Source organism: Dendropsophus ebraccatus, chromosome 1 (genome assembly GCF_027789765.1).
Source record: "Dendropsophus ebraccatus isolate aDenEbr1 chromosome 1, aDenEbr1.pat, whole genome shotgun sequence".
Taxonomy (NCBI): domain Eukaryota; kingdom Metazoa; phylum Chordata; class Amphibia; order Anura; family Hylidae; genus Dendropsophus; species Dendropsophus ebraccatus.
In genome coordinates, this window is record NC_091454.1 from 105,040,393 (window position 1) to 105,059,042 (window position 18,650).

The 18,650-nt window shown below is 45.5% G+C and overlaps 1 protein-coding gene across 1 annotated transcript in view; it reads left to right on the plus strand.

Annotated features, from left to right (window-relative positions):
- Positions 1 to 9,826: 9,826 nt before the first annotated feature.
- Positions 9,827 to 18,650, plus strand: part of TES (testin LIM domain protein) — an 83,344-nt gene continuing 74,520 nt past the window's right edge. Inside the window, exon 1 of the mRNA XM_069976361.1 lies at positions 9,827 to 9,995. Coding sequence (XP_069832462.1) covers positions 9,966 to 9,995 — 30 coding nt within the window. The 5' untranslated portion in view covers positions 9,827 to 9,965. The remainder of the gene's footprint in view (positions 9,996 to 18,650) is intronic.

Consider the following 18,650-nt stretch of genomic DNA (forward strand, 5'->3'; position numbering starts at 1 on the left):
CTCCTTCCTCCTCCCTCATCTTTATAAATAATCAATGCTGTCTGGCCTCCTGCTCGCTCAGCTGTCAGCCAGTGTCTCTAATTGCAGATCTGTCCTCTTTAGGCAGTTTATGTCTTAGGGTAGCTTCACACGTACCGTATCGCAGCGGATTCTCTGCTGCAGATCAGCAGCAGACTTAACTAAAGGAATGAACACAGCATCAAATCCGCACTGTCAAACTTGCTGCAGATCCGCAGCAGATTTGATGCTGTGTTCATTCATTTATTCAAGTCTGCTGCAGATCTGCTGCGGATCCGCAGCAGAAAATCTGCTGCGATGTGGTACATTTAAAGCTACCCTTAAAGAAACAATAAGATATAGTTAATTCTTTGAGCCTAAATGTGTTGGAACTGTGGTCTAGGTGTAACTCACCTGGTATAAAGACCTGCCAGCAGTTCATTCTTTGATGACCCCTTTAATGACTAAATGAAAACACGAAGCTTGATGCCCGATGAAGATACTCGAAAACTTACTAGCTGCCATCTTTTTGGTTGGCCATTAAAAAGATGTCAACAACAGAGAACTTTTTTTTATAATTTCTGGAAAATTAAAGCTTCCTTGATATGAAAAAGGTATGTATGTAATGTAGTACATTTACCAGCCAATATGTAACCATTGTTATGTCAGAAGACATGTCTCCTTGCAGATGTTAGTAGATGTTAGTAGATGACTTATTCTGTTTCTCAAAAGGCAGTTTTTATTTAGCCAGTGCAGATATACTCAAAAAAGGGGAAAGATTCAACAGATTTTTTTGGAAATGGAAGCTTTTCATTACACAACCGTTCTAAACAGCCAAAATAAACATGAAGCCCTTCTACCGAAACCAGCGGTATGTAAGTAAGAACTTGAGGGACACTGTGGGCATGGTAAAAGTCTCAGATTCAGGGTCATTTTGGTCATTGACCTGAGGTATGGTGATGATCTGTATATCTGCAATGGGTGATAGATGCTCTTCATTGTGTTCTTTGGCCAGTCAATCTGATTTTGGTTGCATTATGTTTTTTATTCTTGTTCTCTGTTCTTTAAGAAAATTAGATTTTTCTTTTCCTTTATAGTTTCTTTTTGTCTTATTGTGACACTAGTATACTTTTACAATGACACATTAAGGTATTGTCTTTACAATCACTCGTAAAGATGTTTTCTATCTGCTAAATTGTACTATTTGGTGTTATAAATCTAAAGCTAATAAAATGTTATATAAAAATGTCAGAATGCTTTTTAAGCTGATTACTTGTACATTTACATTTACCTCTTAAAATTCATAAAGGTTTTTGTAACTTATTTTGGAACACTGGTAAACACTGATTGACTGCTAAGTGAACCATAGGTAAAATTAGCTACCACCAATATCAACATGCACGTAAATAATCACAACATAATAATAGAATAAAACAAAAAGTTCAATTTGTTCAGCTTTATATATAATGTCCACAAGATGGCCTCAGCATACCATAATCAGAGTTCATTTGTCTTTTGTTTTGTTAAGAGCTCCAGTGTTATAAATTTATATACTTTACTCTGATCACTCATTTCTAGGCAATAATAATAATAATAATAATTTACAGCCTTAATTTTTTTTTTACATATGTATCATAGTTATAAAACTTGTCACAATAAACATCAACATTATCAGCTATTAACTTCCAGAGCCCTGCGTATATAAAATACAGAGGGGTTTACAGGGGACTGAGAGTCCTGTCCACAAGGATTTATAACCAAAAAAAAACCTATAGATGGGGATAGAAGCTGCCACGATTGTCTATTAACCCTTAGGGGACACAGCCAGTTTTCATTGTTGCGTTTTCGTTTTTCCCTCCTTGTGTATATAAGGCCATAGCGCCTGCATTTTTCCACCTAGAGACCCAAATGAGCCCTTATTTTTTGCACAACTAATTGTACTTTGCTATGGCAGATGTAATTTTGCCTAAAATGTGCCGGGAAAGCAGAAAAAAATTATATGTGTGGTGAAATTTAAAAAAAATATGTTTTTTTTTTTAATTTGGGGGGGGGGGGTTGTTTTTACTCCGTTCGCCCTAGGGTAAAACTGACTTGTTATATATGTTCCTTAAGTTGTTACGATTACAACGATATGTAACATGTATAACTTTTATTTGATTTGATGGCTTGTTAAAAATTAAAACCTTTTAAAGAAAATATATGTTCCTTAAAATCGTTCTATTCCCAGGCTTATAGCGCTTTTATCCTTTGGTCTATGGGTCTGTGTGAGGTGTCATTTTTTGCGCCATGATGTGATCTTTCTATCGGTACTTTGATTGCGCATATACGACTTTTTGATTGCTTTTTATTACAATTATTCTGGATTTGATGCGACCAAAAATGCGCAATTTTGCACTTTGGGATTTTTTTGCGCTGACGCCGTTTACCGTGTGAGATCAGGAATGTGATTAATTAATAGTTCAAGCGATTACGCACGCGGCAATACCAAACATGTTTGTTTATTTATTTATTTTTATTTATAAAATGAGGAAAGGGGGGTGATTCAGACTTTTATTAGGGGAGGGGGCTTTGTGTTATTAAAAATACATTTTTCTTTTACTTTACACATATACTAGAAGCCCCCCTGGGGGACTTCTAGTATATGCACTCTGATCTCTCATAGAGATCCATGCAGTATAGTTATACTGCATGAATCCATGAGATCAGATCAGAATGCCGAGTCGGGATCAGCGCCATTACGGCGCAGACCCCGGCCCGGGATGGATGCGGGGATCACCCCCCCACAATCGCGCCGTGGGGGGGGGGCGATCCCCCCACTAGACCACCAGGGATGGAGATGAGCAAGTATTTAGAAGCAGCTGTCAACTTTGACATGCAAAAAACAAAGAGTGGTCAGCACTCACAACATGAAAGTCCCTTTAGATGGAATGTGGTGTTCTTATTATGGCTGTATGCCTCTCCACGAGCACGCGAGAAAAAACCCCCGGACCCAAGGGCATCCAACAAGGTATAAGCACGAAAGTACTCTCCAGCTCGCTTGATTACTTTTAAACCTTTATTGTATAATGTTTAAAAGGCCGACGCGTTTCGGGCTCTCTTGCCCTTATTCATGGCTCTAAACAACATGGAATACGGTGTGTTAGAACATACATATCTGCATATACAACCATGTAAGTAACAAAACAGATAAAAGAAAAAACCCACATATAAAGCATATATACATACAGAAATGTGAATGACATGCACAAAAACAAATACATGAAATTAGTAATGTTAATATTAAAACATGCAATGTCACGTATGAATTGAAAAAAGTACTGGGATGAAAGGAAAACTAGAATGAAAATGCTAGGATAGGAAGAAAAAAAAAAAAAAAAAAAAGACCCTCTTTGTCAACTTTGACAGCTGCTTCTAAGTACTTAATTAGCGGGCACGGCGATCGGACCGTGCCCGCTAATAGCCGCGATCACGGGCTACATGCGACACCCGGGATCGCGGCAGTTCAGAGGGGGGGCGCCGCGCGACCCCCCTCTGAACTCCCATAGCAGCACGAGGACGTTCAGTAACGTCCTGGTGCAGCTATGGGTTAAAGCACTAAACCAATTTCATATAATCACAATCATTTATTAATTTAAAATTAAAATCTTTTCACAAACATGATAAGGCTATGTTCCCACACAGTATTTTTGCTCAGTATTTTGCAACCAAAACCAGGAATGGATTGAAAACACAGAGCTAAAAATTGAGTGGATGGCCATCATGGCAAATAATTGCTGTTATTTTAAAACAACAGCTGTTTTGAAATAATGGCCGTTTTTCAGTTACACCATTGTAGTAAATACAGATTTATTGCATTAAGCCATTAACAGAATAAGTACTAACCCAGTGCACACCTTATTCTAGCATCTATATAAAGTATTCCAAACATATAAAGCATAGTTGCCCATCTAAGGATATGCCAGGCATTACCTGATAATAACTGCGTGAAGTCACCTCCCAACACTCGTCTCCTGCCACTAGGTGTCTCTGGTATTGTATTGCACGGCTGATAGTTAAAAGTACATAAGGGTTTACTGATGTGTCCATTATTATGTATTTCCTGCCACTGTCTTCAGATATTCAACTAACCAATCCCTGAGCTAGTTACCTCAGGAGATCTACCCTATTACAGAGGGTTATTCCAGGTGTATTACCCACTCAGATCCCCTTTTGTTAGCTCTATGTAAATAATGGGGTGGGACTAATGGGGTGAGTCTTCAGTTCCAGTTGTGGCCTAATACAGCCAAGTATATGAGAGAGAGCAAGGTTCCAGAGCCCGTTGACCGGCTACCTTCAGGCTCTGACCTGCTGCCAGGAGCCTTGCGCAGGATTTCTGTATTTTCTTCTGTCTAGATCCTAGCCATGTCTGACTAGAGCACCATGTGGAGCTGTGGTGAGGACGGGACTAACCTATTACACTGTGGGACTGTCTTCTCTACTTCTGCTACCTCTGAAGGAGTCTACAAGAGTAACTGAGGTAGCAAACTCTCAGTCAGTCAGTAGTTTAGCTAACTTCAAAGGCTGAGTCTCTACTGCAACTTGCCAGAAATATCCGTAGAGGGTCTCCTGGACAACTAAATCTTCCACTAAGTGGACCTATAATCCCTATACCGTGTCACTTCATGCCCATGTAATAGTTCAACAGATGTCCTTTCCTGTGGATTCCGGACTTGTCTCTCACAGGCCCAGCTGAGCCACCATGCCAATAGGTCCCCAGCTTCCAATAATCCGGCAGCATCCTAACCTACCTACACTCTACAACTATAGTCTATTTCAACTAGCTACAAAAGTCTACTTCAACTGCAAAGTGTCAGTATATTGTCTACCAGTATTCAATTTGTCTGTTATATTGTCAGCTACAAGTGTTATCTCGAGTCTATTCTAAATTACAGCTGTCTTCTCAAGCACTACAAAGCTTTATTGTATTCTCATTTTGTCAAGTCTTCAATCAAGACTGTCTGTATATATATATATATATATATATATATATATATATATATATATTTCTGCAAAACTGTGTATCTCTTCAAACAAAATATTGTTGTATTCAAAACTGTTAACTTCTATACTTGACCTTCAAAGTATTGCAAATAAAAGCTATTCTTGGTTTACTAAAACCTGTGTCTCAAGTTTACCATTGACTTATACATACAGCAGCTGTGCAAGGCTCAGATCTCTACACGGCACTACAGCAGCTAGAACTTAACTGTGCATGCGGTGCTGCTGAGCCAGCGCTCAGGAATAGCCAGCTGGCCCCACTTCTGGCTTACTGTGAGAAGAGCCCGTGGGGTGCTTCCCAACCAACCCAACATCTGCCTCCCTCTGTTGCTGCTGCTCGTCCGTGGCCCGAACGCTGCACATAGGCTAATAGAGAGTAATGTAGATTCAGATTCACTTAGGAATTCATTTGCTGTATATGTATTCTCTGAACGCAGAAGAGGCTCAAGGGGCATTAGTACTATGTGGAGGCACAGACAGCATTATTACTGAATGGAAACACAGGGGCATGATTACTATGTAAGGAACACAGGGTGCATAGTTTCTATGTGGAGGCACAGGAGGGCATTATTATTAAATAAGGGCACATGGGGTATTTTAATTGAATGGAGGCACGGGGGCATTATTACTATATGGTGCACAAGGTGTACTATTACTATATGAGGCATAGGGGGCATTATTACTATATGTGGGCACTAGAAGGAATTATTACTATATGGGGCCACAGGGGCATATAAACTATATGGGTGCATAGGGGGAAATATTATTATATGGATGCACAGGGGACATTAATACTATATGGGAGCACAAGAGGGAAATTTTAGTATATAGGGGCACAGTGGGGAATTATTATTAAATGACAGCACAAGGGGCATATTAACTGAATGGTGGCACACAAGGCATATTAACTATATGGAGGCACAGGGGGCATTATAACTAAAGTGGTATCTTGGTTTAAGAGTAACTTGGATTAAGAGCGTTTTGCAAGAAGAGCTTACAGTTTTTCAAAATTGTAACTTAATTTAAGAGCATTGCTTTGGTTTAAGAGCTCCCTGTACTGGGTGGGAGCGGGAGTGGGGGAGGGGCATGGTCTGCACAGCATAGTCTAGAGCTCTGTACTCTGACCCAGGAAGTCTCCATTATCTTCAAAATCATAGCAGATCCACTTCAGGCTGGGGCTCACATCAGGGGACAGGACTGTGGAGGTAATCTCTCCATAGCTGTAACCCCATTATGTGTCCACATCTGCCCTGCTCATTCCTTCATGCTCCCTGCAGTCTCCGTCAGCCCTTGTGTTTCCCATCCTTTCCATTCCTGCTATAATGTGCCTGCACTTAAACTCAGCTGCTGTTTTTTCAGGTTTATGCACTTACTATGCATTATACTTTATATTCTGATTGCTATACTGTACAGTAACTTATAATATCACATATTCAGCTGTTTCTAAATGTTTATTTTATCTGTTCTACAAGTTATTCAGAATAAAAAAAAATATTTTTGGGTTGTGGAACCAATTGTCTGCACTGCAGTTAAAATTTGCTTTGATCTAAGAATGCTTGTAATACAAGGCACCACTGTATATGGGAAAACAGGGCATTATTAATCTATTGGAGTACAGGGGTATTCTTACTATATAAGGCAATGGGGGGCATTACATGGGGGCATTACTTATAAGGGCAAAGTGGGGGCATTATTAGTAAGCAGGTGCACAGTTAAGGCATTAATAGCAAGTGACGGCACATTTGGGGCAACTTTACTGTATACTCTAATACACCCTATTCTGAAAAGAAGAGTCACAGTTGGAAGTCCTCAAATCGTTCTGAGTCAAATGGAGAAGAAAAGGGAAAGAGAACAATTGTGATCAGAACGGATGCAACCTGTGAGTCACTAGATGTAACTGCAGTCACTTATATGTGCTGCAGACCTTCTATATTTATACTAGTAAGTACCACTGTATAGGAGTAATAGGAGTTATATTGGTTATAATCATCTTTTCAGAAGATGCATTATATGTGGTCTTGGTGTGGAGGAATAAGTGCAGGATTATGCTACATTAGCTGTGGCTTACCTCCCCAATGACAAAAGAATTGAGCAGTTGAAATCCAACATGCTTAAAGGGGTGCTCCAGCTAAAAGTAAAAATAAAAAAAAACCTACAGAAGTATATAGCATTGCTTACCTGTATGGCCCAGTTCTGAAACTACCAAAAATCCATTTGTTTTGGGGGCCTTAGTTCTGTATTTTCTTGTTATACTTCCTGGTTGAGCAACTGCTCAATACTACAGGTTCCTCAGCTGTTCATCACAGTCCCCACCATGCCAATTCAATGCCTATAGCTGTTGCAGAACATCTAGGCTGTGTTCACAAATTGCAGTTTCATTGTGTCACTGCATGACTTTATTGTGTTCTTGCCCACACAGAGCACTGTATTTTCTTCCTGTAACGCCGTTATTGGGATAAAGTAGTGATCTTTTTCAATTTAATTTGTGCATTTTTTTTTCTTTTCATCTCCACACACATATTCTGATCCAGCATCTTTTGTCTTTGAACTTGAACCCCTCAAGGACTTTATCCGATATTATCTTACACCTGATAGATATACTGTGTATAACTCATTATTTGTCTACCGTAGGTGGGATTGGCAGTGCCAGCTCTGATCTTCTGTTCCGTTTCGTATAATTTAATTGTGTTACTGTATCATTTTTGTGAAGAAGCTGCAGTACTGCAATGAAACTCCAACATGTGTGAATTTCACTGCAGACTTTTGCACAAGCAGTGAAGTTGCGGCAGTTGCCTCTGTCACTCCTTGTCTGCTCAGGTGTAGGCTGAAGGGCCGGTCAGAGATGGTGAATTGGTTAATCACTCAGGGGGGTGGGAGATCCAGCCAAGTCTCCTGTGATTGGTAATAACATTACATTAGAAAGTTATGTATTTTGCGGTGATAGAGTACCGCTTTAATCCCTTTATCTTTAACATTCAATATTAGGAGAGAGTTAAAAAGCTGCCATATACATTAGATTGTGGGTTCAGCTAAAATTCATACGATGTGTATGGTCAGCTATAGTGTATCATCATATATTTATCCACATTAACAGGGCATACAGTAAATAATTTTTTATAAGTAAATTCTGCTCAGACAGGTGGTAAGAGTAAAAAAGAGAAAAAACCTATACTTACCTTCCTCTCTCCCCTGCTGCTGCAGTTACCTATGAGCCTCTGCCCAACTGCGCAGCTCTTCTATTATCACAGTAAATTATCTGACAAGTTTGCTTTAAGAATTTAAATCTCTAACTACAATGTTTTTCTTGAAATGTGATAATATAAATAAAGATCTCTGGCTAACCTCACAAAGGATTAGCATGCAAACATGTTTTCTAAGCTAAGTCTTTGAATATATTTCACTGGTCTCTAGATATGTGGTTCAGATATCAGTAAAGGATAGTAAGAGTGAAGATGAAAGCCAAATGATTCATTAAACTTTGGCAATTGAGAATATTTTAGAACTACACTGGCTAAGACTACTGATAAAAATATATATGGTAATATAACATTGGCTCTAGCTTTAATAGTGGATTATAAAAACAAAATTTAAACAAGTAAAATGTTCCAAAAGTAAAATGCAGAAGGCAAGGTAAGGACAATGGTGGGAATATATTGTGATCGCTATACAAGCCCAACGATCGAAGATAAATACCTGCCCCCCCCCCCTGCCAGATTTACTAAGAGGCTCACACCTATCAGTAAAATCAGAGATTCTGAGGCCGCTGCAAGGTTATTTTCACACATTGTATTAAATATTTTATAATTGAAAGATTGGCACAATTTCTGTGTTTTTTAACCCACTTCTGGTTTTGGTTGAATACTGTAAATACTGGCCAAAAGATTGACAGAAATACTACATGTGAACATAGCTAAAACTAAATAAAAACAACAATCTTGTAGTTCTAGTAGTCTAATTATTAGAATAGAGAAGCAGGGCTGTTAGAGGTCTGTGTGGTTACATGACAGCAAGGGGGGGGGGGGTGTTCAGCATGGACCAATCAGGAAGTGAGAATCACAGCGCTGTGCAGGAGGACAGTGACAGTAACTTCTCTATACAGCAGTGTGAGTGGCTAAGTGTAAGTGCAGGCACATTATAGCAGCAGTGTGTATAGCTGAGTGTGAGTGCAGGCACATTATAGCAGGAAAGGAGAGGATGGGAAACACAAGGGCGGACAGAGACTGCAGGGAGCATGAAGGAATGAGCTGCACATATGTGGCCACATAAATGCAGCACTTTCTGTCTGGGGATAGATGGGTTATAGCTATAAAGAGATTACCTCCACAGTCCTGTTCTGTGATACAAGCCCCAACCAGAAGTGGATCTGCCACGATTTGGAAGGTGAGGGAGACTTCCTGGGTCAGAGTACAGTGCTGTAGACCACGCTATGCAGACCATGCCCCTCCTCCACTCGCGATCCCACCCAGTACAGGGAGCTCCTAAACCAAAGCAATGCTCTTAGACCAAGTTACAATTTTGAAAAACTGTGAGCTCTTCTTGCAAAATGCTCTTAATCCAAGTTACTCTTAAAACGAGGTACCAATGTACAGTATATGTTTAACCCAGGCATGTTTACATTCTGTTATTGTGGATTTGCCTACCACATCTGTTGGAGGTTTGTTTGAAGCATCTACTACTGTTTCAGTAAAATAATATTTTCTCATGTTGTTTCTGATCTCTGTGTCCTCTTGTTCTTGAGTTTAGTTTATTTTTCTAAAAACACATCCCTCCTGAACCTTATTTAATCCATTAACATAATTAAAGGTTTAAATTATGTCCCCTCTTTCTCTTCTTTCCTCCAGACTATACAGCTTCAAATCCTTAAGTCTTTCTTTTCATGAAAAGAGCAGCCAAAGAAGGAAAATGAAACAAGGAGAACGAGGAAAGAGGAAATGAATGACTGCAATCAGGGATATTTTTTGGTAAGTGTATTAATACTATTCCAAGATTTGTTATATAGTATACAGTATATACAGAGCTGTGGCAGAGCTGATGCATTTATTGTCCTGATATAATAATATAGGTGTACTGGCCCTTTCATATATTCAGAAATTAGTATGTACATCCTGATCTATTCTAACAGATTCTTTGCCTACAGTTATAGAAATCAATTTCCCTCCTCTGACATGCTATAAACGCACACACAACATAAGAGACAGGTTGATCAGAGCAGACATAGGAAGTACTGCCCCATCCACAACACAGACCACAATAACATCATGCAAGGTAAAGACCTACCCTTGCTTATCCTGTAGTCACTGCTCATCCCTCATAAAAGGGGAATACATTTTGCACCCCCACACAGGAAAAAGAATACCAGCCAATGTTTTTTTACATGCAGTTCAAGTTTTGTGGTCTATCTACTAAAATGTCCATGCAGTTTGGCATTTATGTCAGGGAAACCATACAACGGATTTGTGACCGTTTAAAGAAACACAAGTCAACCATAAAGTGTAAAAATACTTTGGGGGATATTTACTAAGGAGTCTAATTTGTGTGACTCTTCTTATGAGGATTGGTGCAGGCCCGCATGACTGGGGTTTGGAGGTGGGACCTGCACGTGAGTCTGGGCCGGGGAGAACATAGGAGGCTATATTAGGGGGTGGGGGTGAGCGGGAGAACATTCTGGCAGGAGACCGTTGAGCAGTGCGGATCTCCTGTGCTGTCCTCCCCTCACCATGGCTGACGTACCTGGCCTCCTGGAGCAGATTAGAGCTGCTGCCGGCTCCACTGATGCGGCATGGTTGGAGGAGAGGCTCAGGGAGCTGCTGGCAGCTGCTCCCCCAGCGTGGAACGCGTCTCCCCCGCCAACTCCAGGTACCTCCCGGCGCCCCGCCCGCAGGACCCGGCCGCCGGCTAGATTGATCCCGGACCAGGTGAATAGAGGGGTCAGGCGGCGCCCACGGAGCCCCTCCGGGGACCCTCCCTGCCGAGCCCCGCGGCCTACTGCCTCTGGCAGGTGGGCTCGGTCCGGGAGGAATCTGTACAGGCGGCCTGGCCTAGCGGTGGGGAGCAGGTCCCCTCCCGGGGTGGGGGCGGGGCCTGCCCGTCCCTCCTCAGCTCCCAATAACTACTCCGTGGCGGCCTCCGGCGATGCTCCGGCTGGACCGCTGGCCCTCCGCCCCCTGCTTCCGGTCCCAGTACCCCGCTCAGCCGTGACCCGGCCCTACAGAGATGGCGAGGCGCCTGTCCTGGCGGCCCCTGGTCTGCAGTCGGTTGCAGCACAAGTCCCTGCAGTCCTGGCAGCGCCCACAGTCCACAGACTTGCCTCCAGCTGGGCCTAAGGTGGGGCACTTGATGAAAACGTGGGGCACAGCCCTGCAGCCCTGACTGAGTCGGACAGTGGTCGGGTGGAGTTGCCTATGCCAGCTGGTGGGATCACAGCACCTGCGCAGCCTGGTGAGTGTTTGTCCCTGTCTTATCCTTTTCCCCCTATTCTGATGTCTCAGGGTGCTGAGGTTAGGCCTACGTTAGGTTCCCCTCTTACTCAATCGATTGGTGGGGGGAGTGGGTTGGAGGGCCAAGGGGATAGCGTTAGCGAGCTGCTGGGTAGTGTACGGGAGCTCCTGGCTAGGTGTGAGTCTGGGATGGGGGTGAGTGGGGGGGGTTCCCCTATTGCGGCTTGGGTTCAGCAGCAGTCTGGGTCACTACCTACTAGGGCAGCGGTGGCAGTTTCGGTGCAGACGGACAATGAGAAGGAGGGTGATCAGGTGAGGTTGGACGATAGGGCGCGGGGGGAAGTGTACGTCTGCTTTGAAGGCCCCCTAGGTTCCCACTTGAAGAAGGAGATTAGAGAGAAAATATGGAAGGATGAATATATAGAGATATTTTCGCTCCTTCCATTGGAAAAATTCAATCTAGATAAGACCAAGAAGGATGATAGTAAAAAAGAGGATGAGGAGAAGAGGCGGTGGCGTCTGATCCCTCAGACTTTTAATAACTGGTTGCAGGCATTTGGCATCTTGGCAAGTGTTATAGGAGAAAAGGCGCCGGAACATTGTTCGGGCCTTTTCTGCTATATGGACGCCATCAGTGAAGCTCATCGGGTTTATGGGGGCCAGGCTTGGCTCCGCTACGATGAGCAGTTTCGACAACAAAAAGCGATTAGACCCTCAATTAGGTGGGATCATAAGGATATAGGCCTGTGGCTTAGAGTAATGGCTCCCACTCGTTACGGGCATTCCTTTCCAGGTGGGGCCGGTTCGGCCGGCCATGGAAATTCGGGGGGGGGGGGGGGGTCGTCCTCCGGTGGCCAGCACGCGGGACAGAAGTCCGGTGTTTGTTGCCAATACAACGAAGGGCAATGTAGATGGGGGAATGATTGCAAATTCAAGCATGTTTGCTCGGTCTGTAGCAGCACCTTGCATGGGGCAGCAAAATGTTATAGAAAGGGTAGGGGGCGGGGTTCGGGGTCCGGTAATAGCCAAGGGGGAAACACCGGTGAGGCTGGTCGCGATGCTCTCGGATCTAAGTAGATTCCCTGATAGGCGGAGAGCAGAATTATTGCTTGCAGGGTTCAGGGATGGTTTTGTTATCCCATCACCTCCGCACCATATACCCTTTTAAAGTCTGCTTACCAGCACCCCCAGGTTGTTACGGACAAATTGGGTAGGGAAGTTGCATTGGGTAGGATGGCGGGTCCTTTTAGTCCCCCCCCCCATACCAGATTTGATCGTTTCTCCTCTGGGGGTCGTCCCTAAAAAAGAGCCGAATAAATTTCGGCTCATACATCACCTATCGAATCCCAGAGGTTTGTCCGTCAATGATGGTATAGACCCGGAGCTTTGTTCTGTGGTCTATACGTCGTTTGACGCAGCGCTACATTGGGTTAGGGCTTATGGGGTGGGCTCCTTGATGGCTAAGGCCGATGTGGAGGGGAATTTCGACTCCTGCCGGTCCATGCCGATAGTGTCGGGCTTCTGGGTTGCTTCTGGGACGGTGCATATTATGTGGATCGGTGTTTGCCCATGGGATGTTCCATCTCATGTGCTTACTTCGAGGCCTTTAGCTCGTTCATCGAGTGGGTGGTACGGGATGTGGCCGGTGTCCAGTCCCTCATCCACTACTTGGACGATTTTTTATGCATCGGCCCGGAGGGTTCCCCTGTATGTCGGGCGCTGCTGGACACTTTGGAAGGGGTGACACGGTCTTTTGGAGTCCCCCTTGCACCCGAAAAGACTGAGGGGCCCACGACGGTGTTGAGTTTTTTGGGAATCACGATTGATTCCATTGCCATGGAGTGCCGGCTGCCGGAGGTCAAACTGTTGTCCTTGAGGCATGAGGTTGGGCGGATTAAGTTGTGCAGGAAGGTTCAGCTTAGGGTGCTGCAATCGCTGCTGGGGAAGCTGAACTTCGCCTGCAGGATCATCCCTATGGGCCGGGTGTTTTGTCGTAGGATAGCGGCTGCTACCGCGATCTGGCAGTGTGGGACAGTTTCTTGAAGCAATATAATGGGAGGTCTCTGGTGATGGCGGAAGTTAGGGACAATGCTGACTTTGAGCTGTTTACCGATGCTTCAGGGAGCTGGGGTTTCGGAGCTTACTGTCAGGGGCAGTGGTGCGCGGAAAGGTGGCCGGCAGAGTGGGAGGGGTCGGGGTTGCAGCGGAACCTGGCCTTTTTGGAGTTGTTCCCTGTGGTGGTTTCAGTATTTTTGTGGGGGGACAGGTTTCGGGATAGAAAGGTTAGGTTCCACTGTGATAATATGGGGGTTGTCATGGCTCTTAACAATCTGACGGCTTCTTCTCCTCCTGTGGTGCGTTTGCTGCATTGCCTGGTGTTGGAGTGCTTGCGGTTGAATGCGTGGGTGGTTGCCGTGCATGTGCCAGGAAGTCTTAATTCAATTGCGGATTCTCTCTCCCGCTCGCAGTTCGATCGCTTTCGGCAGCTGGTTCCCGACGCGGAGATCATAGGTCTGAAGTGTCCGGAGCACCTCCGGGAGCTGGGCTGCGGGCGGCAGGACAGTTGATTCGGTCTTCCTTGGCTACTGGTACGTGAGCCTCTTACGAGTCAGCGTGGATGGCTGTGGGAGGAGTGGTGTGAGAGTCTGGGGGGAGTGTCCTCAGAGGAGGGAATAAGAGTAAGCTTGCTTTGTTGGCTGGGGGACATGTCGGTTAAGGGGTGGTCGGTGTCAAGGCTTAACAGGGTGCTGCCGGGCTTGGCTTTTGGATTTAAGTTGCGTCGGTTGCCGGACGTTACGAAGGATTTTGTGGTGGCACAGGCAGTAAAGGGTTTAAGGAGGTGTAAAGCGGTTAGAGATTCGCGGTGGCCCGTCGGGTTTCAGCTGTTAGATAGGTTGGGGGCGGTGGTGGATGAGGTATGCTGTTCTCCCTATGAGGCAGTGCTATTCAGACTGGCGTTCGTGTTGGCATTTTTTGGGGCCCTCAGGATTGGTGAACTGGTGGCGCCTAGTGGTAATAGGTTGGGCGGGTTGTTGATGACTGATGTGCAGATTTTTTCGGGTCGGGTAGAGTTCTGGATTAGGAAGTCAAAAACGGACCAGTTGGTGCTTGGGGAAGTGGGCGGTTCGATCGTCTGTCCGGTTCGGTGTTTGGAGATGTTTTTGAGTTTGCGCCCTTCTGGTGCTCTCCCGTTATTGTGCCATGCAGATGGTAAGTACCTGTCCCGATACCAGTTTACGGTTATTTTCCGACGGTGTTTGTCATTTTTGGGGTTGGATCCGTCTTGTTTTGCGCCACATTCTTTTAGGATAGGGGCCGCGACAGAGGCGGCCGGCTGGGGTCTAGGGGCGGAGGTAGTGAAACGGATCGGACGTTGGGACTCAGATCGCTATAAAAGTTATGTTCGCCCACATTTCAATCATAGTTGAGTGCTTATGGGTAGGCTTGGGGTGCCGGGGGGGATTGCTCGGGCTTAGTAATGAATTTTTGTTATGTGTCTTGTTTTTCCTCTTGCAGACGTACGCCCGCGCTTAGTGTGGATATTGGGGCATTCCTACGTGGTCCGGGGTGCTCGACGTGCGGATGTCCGCCAAAACGAGAGGCAGCTTGGTTTCTCACGGGAGGTGGCGGTAATCAGATGGCTTGGTTTTAGAGGCTTGGTGTGGAGCAGAGTCTTGCCGGAGGTACACCGTTTTGTGGGGTTGGATCGTCCTCCTGAGGTGTTAGTTCTCCATGTGGGGGGAAACGATCTGGGTGCCCGCCCTATGTGGGAGCTTATCAGGGACATCAGGAACGATCTGTTCAGGCTGTGGAGGGAGTTCCCGCGTACGATCATTGTCTGGTCGGAAATTGTGCAGCGGGCAACTTGGCGCACAGCCAGATCAGTCGAGAGGTTGAACAAAACTAGGATTAAAGTTAACCGAGCAATCTCTGGGTTTGTTACGCGTAATGGGGGAGTGGCTGTCCGTCATGTGGAGTTGGAGGGTGGCCAGGAGGGATTCTGGTTGGGGGACGGGGTACATTTGTCAGCGATTGGTATTGATATTTGGGCTCTGGCTTTGCAGGACGGAATCGAGAGGGCATTGGTGTTGGGGGGTCTCTCGCAGGCTAGAGGGTTCAAGGCCTACTCGTTTATGGCTTGGTGTCTCTGAGTCGGGCTGGGTGGCTGGAGGCAAAAGACTACAGAGATTAATATTTAGAAGTGGGCGTCAGATCTATGGGGTAGCTACAAGGACCTCCTCCAGGGCTATTGAACCTGTGTTAATGTTATAATAAAGTTATTGGGTTAATTGCAATAAAAGTTTGATACATTTTTTTATGATTTTGTATAAATAAACATTGGCTGCTGTGGCCATATTTAGCCAAACAATGTCTCAGTGTTTCTTGGGGGGGGGGGGAAACGGGAGGTAAAGTGGGTGGGGGTGGTCAGGGAAGGGTTGGTGTCGTGGGGCGTGGTTTTGGGACCATACTCTACAATACCAAAGTCAAGAAGGGCTGGAACGGGGCCGCAGGCCTGCGTGCAGGCCCGCATGACTGGGGTTTGGAGGTGGGACCTGCACGTGGGTCTGGGGCGGGGAGAACATAGGAGGCTATATTAGGGGGTGGGGGTGAGCGGGAGAACATTCTGTCAGGAGACCATTGAGCAGTCCCTCCCCCTCCCTCCCTGGTTCTCGTGATGTTGGGTTGTTTGGGGGGGTCACAGCAAATGGGGGGGGTTTGGTTTGCTGGGAGATGTAGTCGTCATGGCAGCCACGGCGGGGGAGTTCCTTGTAGTTAGAGGTCAAATTGGTGGGGGGATGGGGGGGATCATCGTGGGGTATGACCCTCCTCCTCAATAATGATTAAGGCATTTTTTGAGGTCTGGCGCATTAAGGGGCTCTCTAACGGAAGGTGTATCGCCAGAGAGCAGGAGTTGGTTTTGGTAGCCATACATGGCTTGGTGTCTCTGAGTCGGGCTGGGCGGCTGGAGGCAAAAGACTACAGAGATTAATAATTAGAAGTGGGTGTCAGATCTACGGGGTAGCTACAAGGACCTCCTCCAGGGCTATTGAACCTGTGTTAATGTTATAATAAAGTTATTGGGTTAATTGCAATAAAAGTTTGATACATTTTTGTATGTTTTTTTATAAACATTGGCTGCTGTGGCCATATTTAGCCAAACAATGTCTCAGTGTTTCTTGGGGGGGAAAAACGGGAGGTAAAGTGGGTGGGGTGGTCAGGGAAGGGTTGGTGTCGTGGGGCGTGGTTTTGGGACCATACTCTACAATACCAAAGTCATGACATTCTTATCTGTACCTGAACACTACACACTACATGCTCATATCAGTGTATAAATGGCATTACATTGCAGGTTATTTAATTACACAGCATACATAGAATAACATTTCAGTGCTCCGGAGACTAAGTTCCTTCTTGGAGCCCCGGCCGTTAGGACAATAACTGCATCCCCTGCTGAACAGACCGCAGGACAGATCTTGGATTAAAAGCAGCTATCCGAAGGTACAAGTGGTTTGGGGGGGACAGATTGAGGGTACAGAGTCGCTTTAAAGTGAATCTGTCAGCTCCTGGGCCCTACCTAAGGTACTGACAATGTGCTGTAGCTGGCAGCCCCCAGTTAGCATGGTGCCTTTTTAGTAATTTTCCGTGCAGCGGATTATGTACAATCTTATATCTCCTACTGTACTAAAGAGTCACAGAGCAGTTGTTCGTGCCACACTTTGGCATGCATCTTCCTCCCTCTTCATTTAATGGCAAATATTGGAAGTTGTTTTAAAATAACAGTAATTATTTGCGATTAAATGACGGCCATCCACTCAATTTCAACAGTGTGTGAGCATAACTTTTCTGTGTTCTCAATCCACTCCTGGTTTTGGATGCAAAATACTGACCAAAATACTGAGCAAAAATACTGTGTGTGAAAATATCCTTAAAAATGATACAATAATGAGAAAAAAAAGACATCTATTTCATTTCCATCAGGGAACCAGAGAATGAACTGCTGGCGGTCTCTAGACAGATGAGTTACCCCTAGACCACAGTGTTTCTTTCAGACATAAACTGCCTACAGAGGACTGATCTGCAATCTGACAGCTGAGCGAGCAGGAGGCCGGGCAGCATTGATTATTCATGAAGAGGGAGGAGGATGCATGCCAGAGTGTGGAAGGAACAACTGCTCTGTGACTCTTTAGTACAGTAGGAGAGATACGATTGTACATAATCCGCTGCATGGAAAATCACCAAAAAGGCACCATGCTCACTGGGGTCTGCCAGCTACAGCACACTGTCAGTACCTTAGGTAGGGCCCAGGAGCTGACAGATTCCCTTTAAGAAAATTGGGCATAACACCTTCCATTTGGTTGACTGGCGTTAGAGCATGAGAAGAGACAATGGGAGCCTGCTGAAAAAATCTATGCCACTGCTCTTCTTAAAGGGGTACTCCAGGCAAAATATATTTTTAAATATATTATTGCATAAAGAAAGTTATACAAATTCCTAATATACACTAATTATGGGAAATGCACATATAGTGCTATTTCCCTAAACTTAGTAGATCAGGCAGGCTCACTTCCTGAAAAAAAAAACGTGACGTCACGTTTCAAGTGTAGGGTCCAGCAGTGGGCGCATGTAAAAGTATAGGAATAGATTAGACGTCTATTTTCCCTCTCTCCTTCTGTCCCACCCCCCTGCCCAGTCCTATTACAGCTTCTGCAGTGGGGTGAGCGCTCTTTATCCGATGCTCACCCCAACTAGCCGCCCCCACTAAGCCAGTCTCCCCCCTGCGCCTCAGCGCTCACCCCGCCACCCGGTCCCGGTGGGGTGAGCGCTCATGCACCTCCTCACAAGCAAGCTACATCTTCTCCAAAGCAGCTTGCTTCATGTAAGCCCATCTCCCCCCTGCGCCTCAGAGCTCACCCCGCCGCTCAGTTCCGGCAGGGTGAGTGCTCCTGTTCCTTCTACCAAGTTCTCTCCCATGCTGCCCACTCTCCCGTGTCGCCCGTTCTCCCGTGCACGAGCGCTCACCCGCCGCCGGGTCCTGGCGGGGTGAGCGCTGAGGCGCAGGGGGGAGACGGGCTGACATGAAGCAAGCTGCTTTGGAGAAGATGCAGCTTGCTTATGAGGAGGTGCATGAGCGCTCACCCCACCGGGACCGGGCGGCGGGGTGAGTGCTGAGGCGCAGGG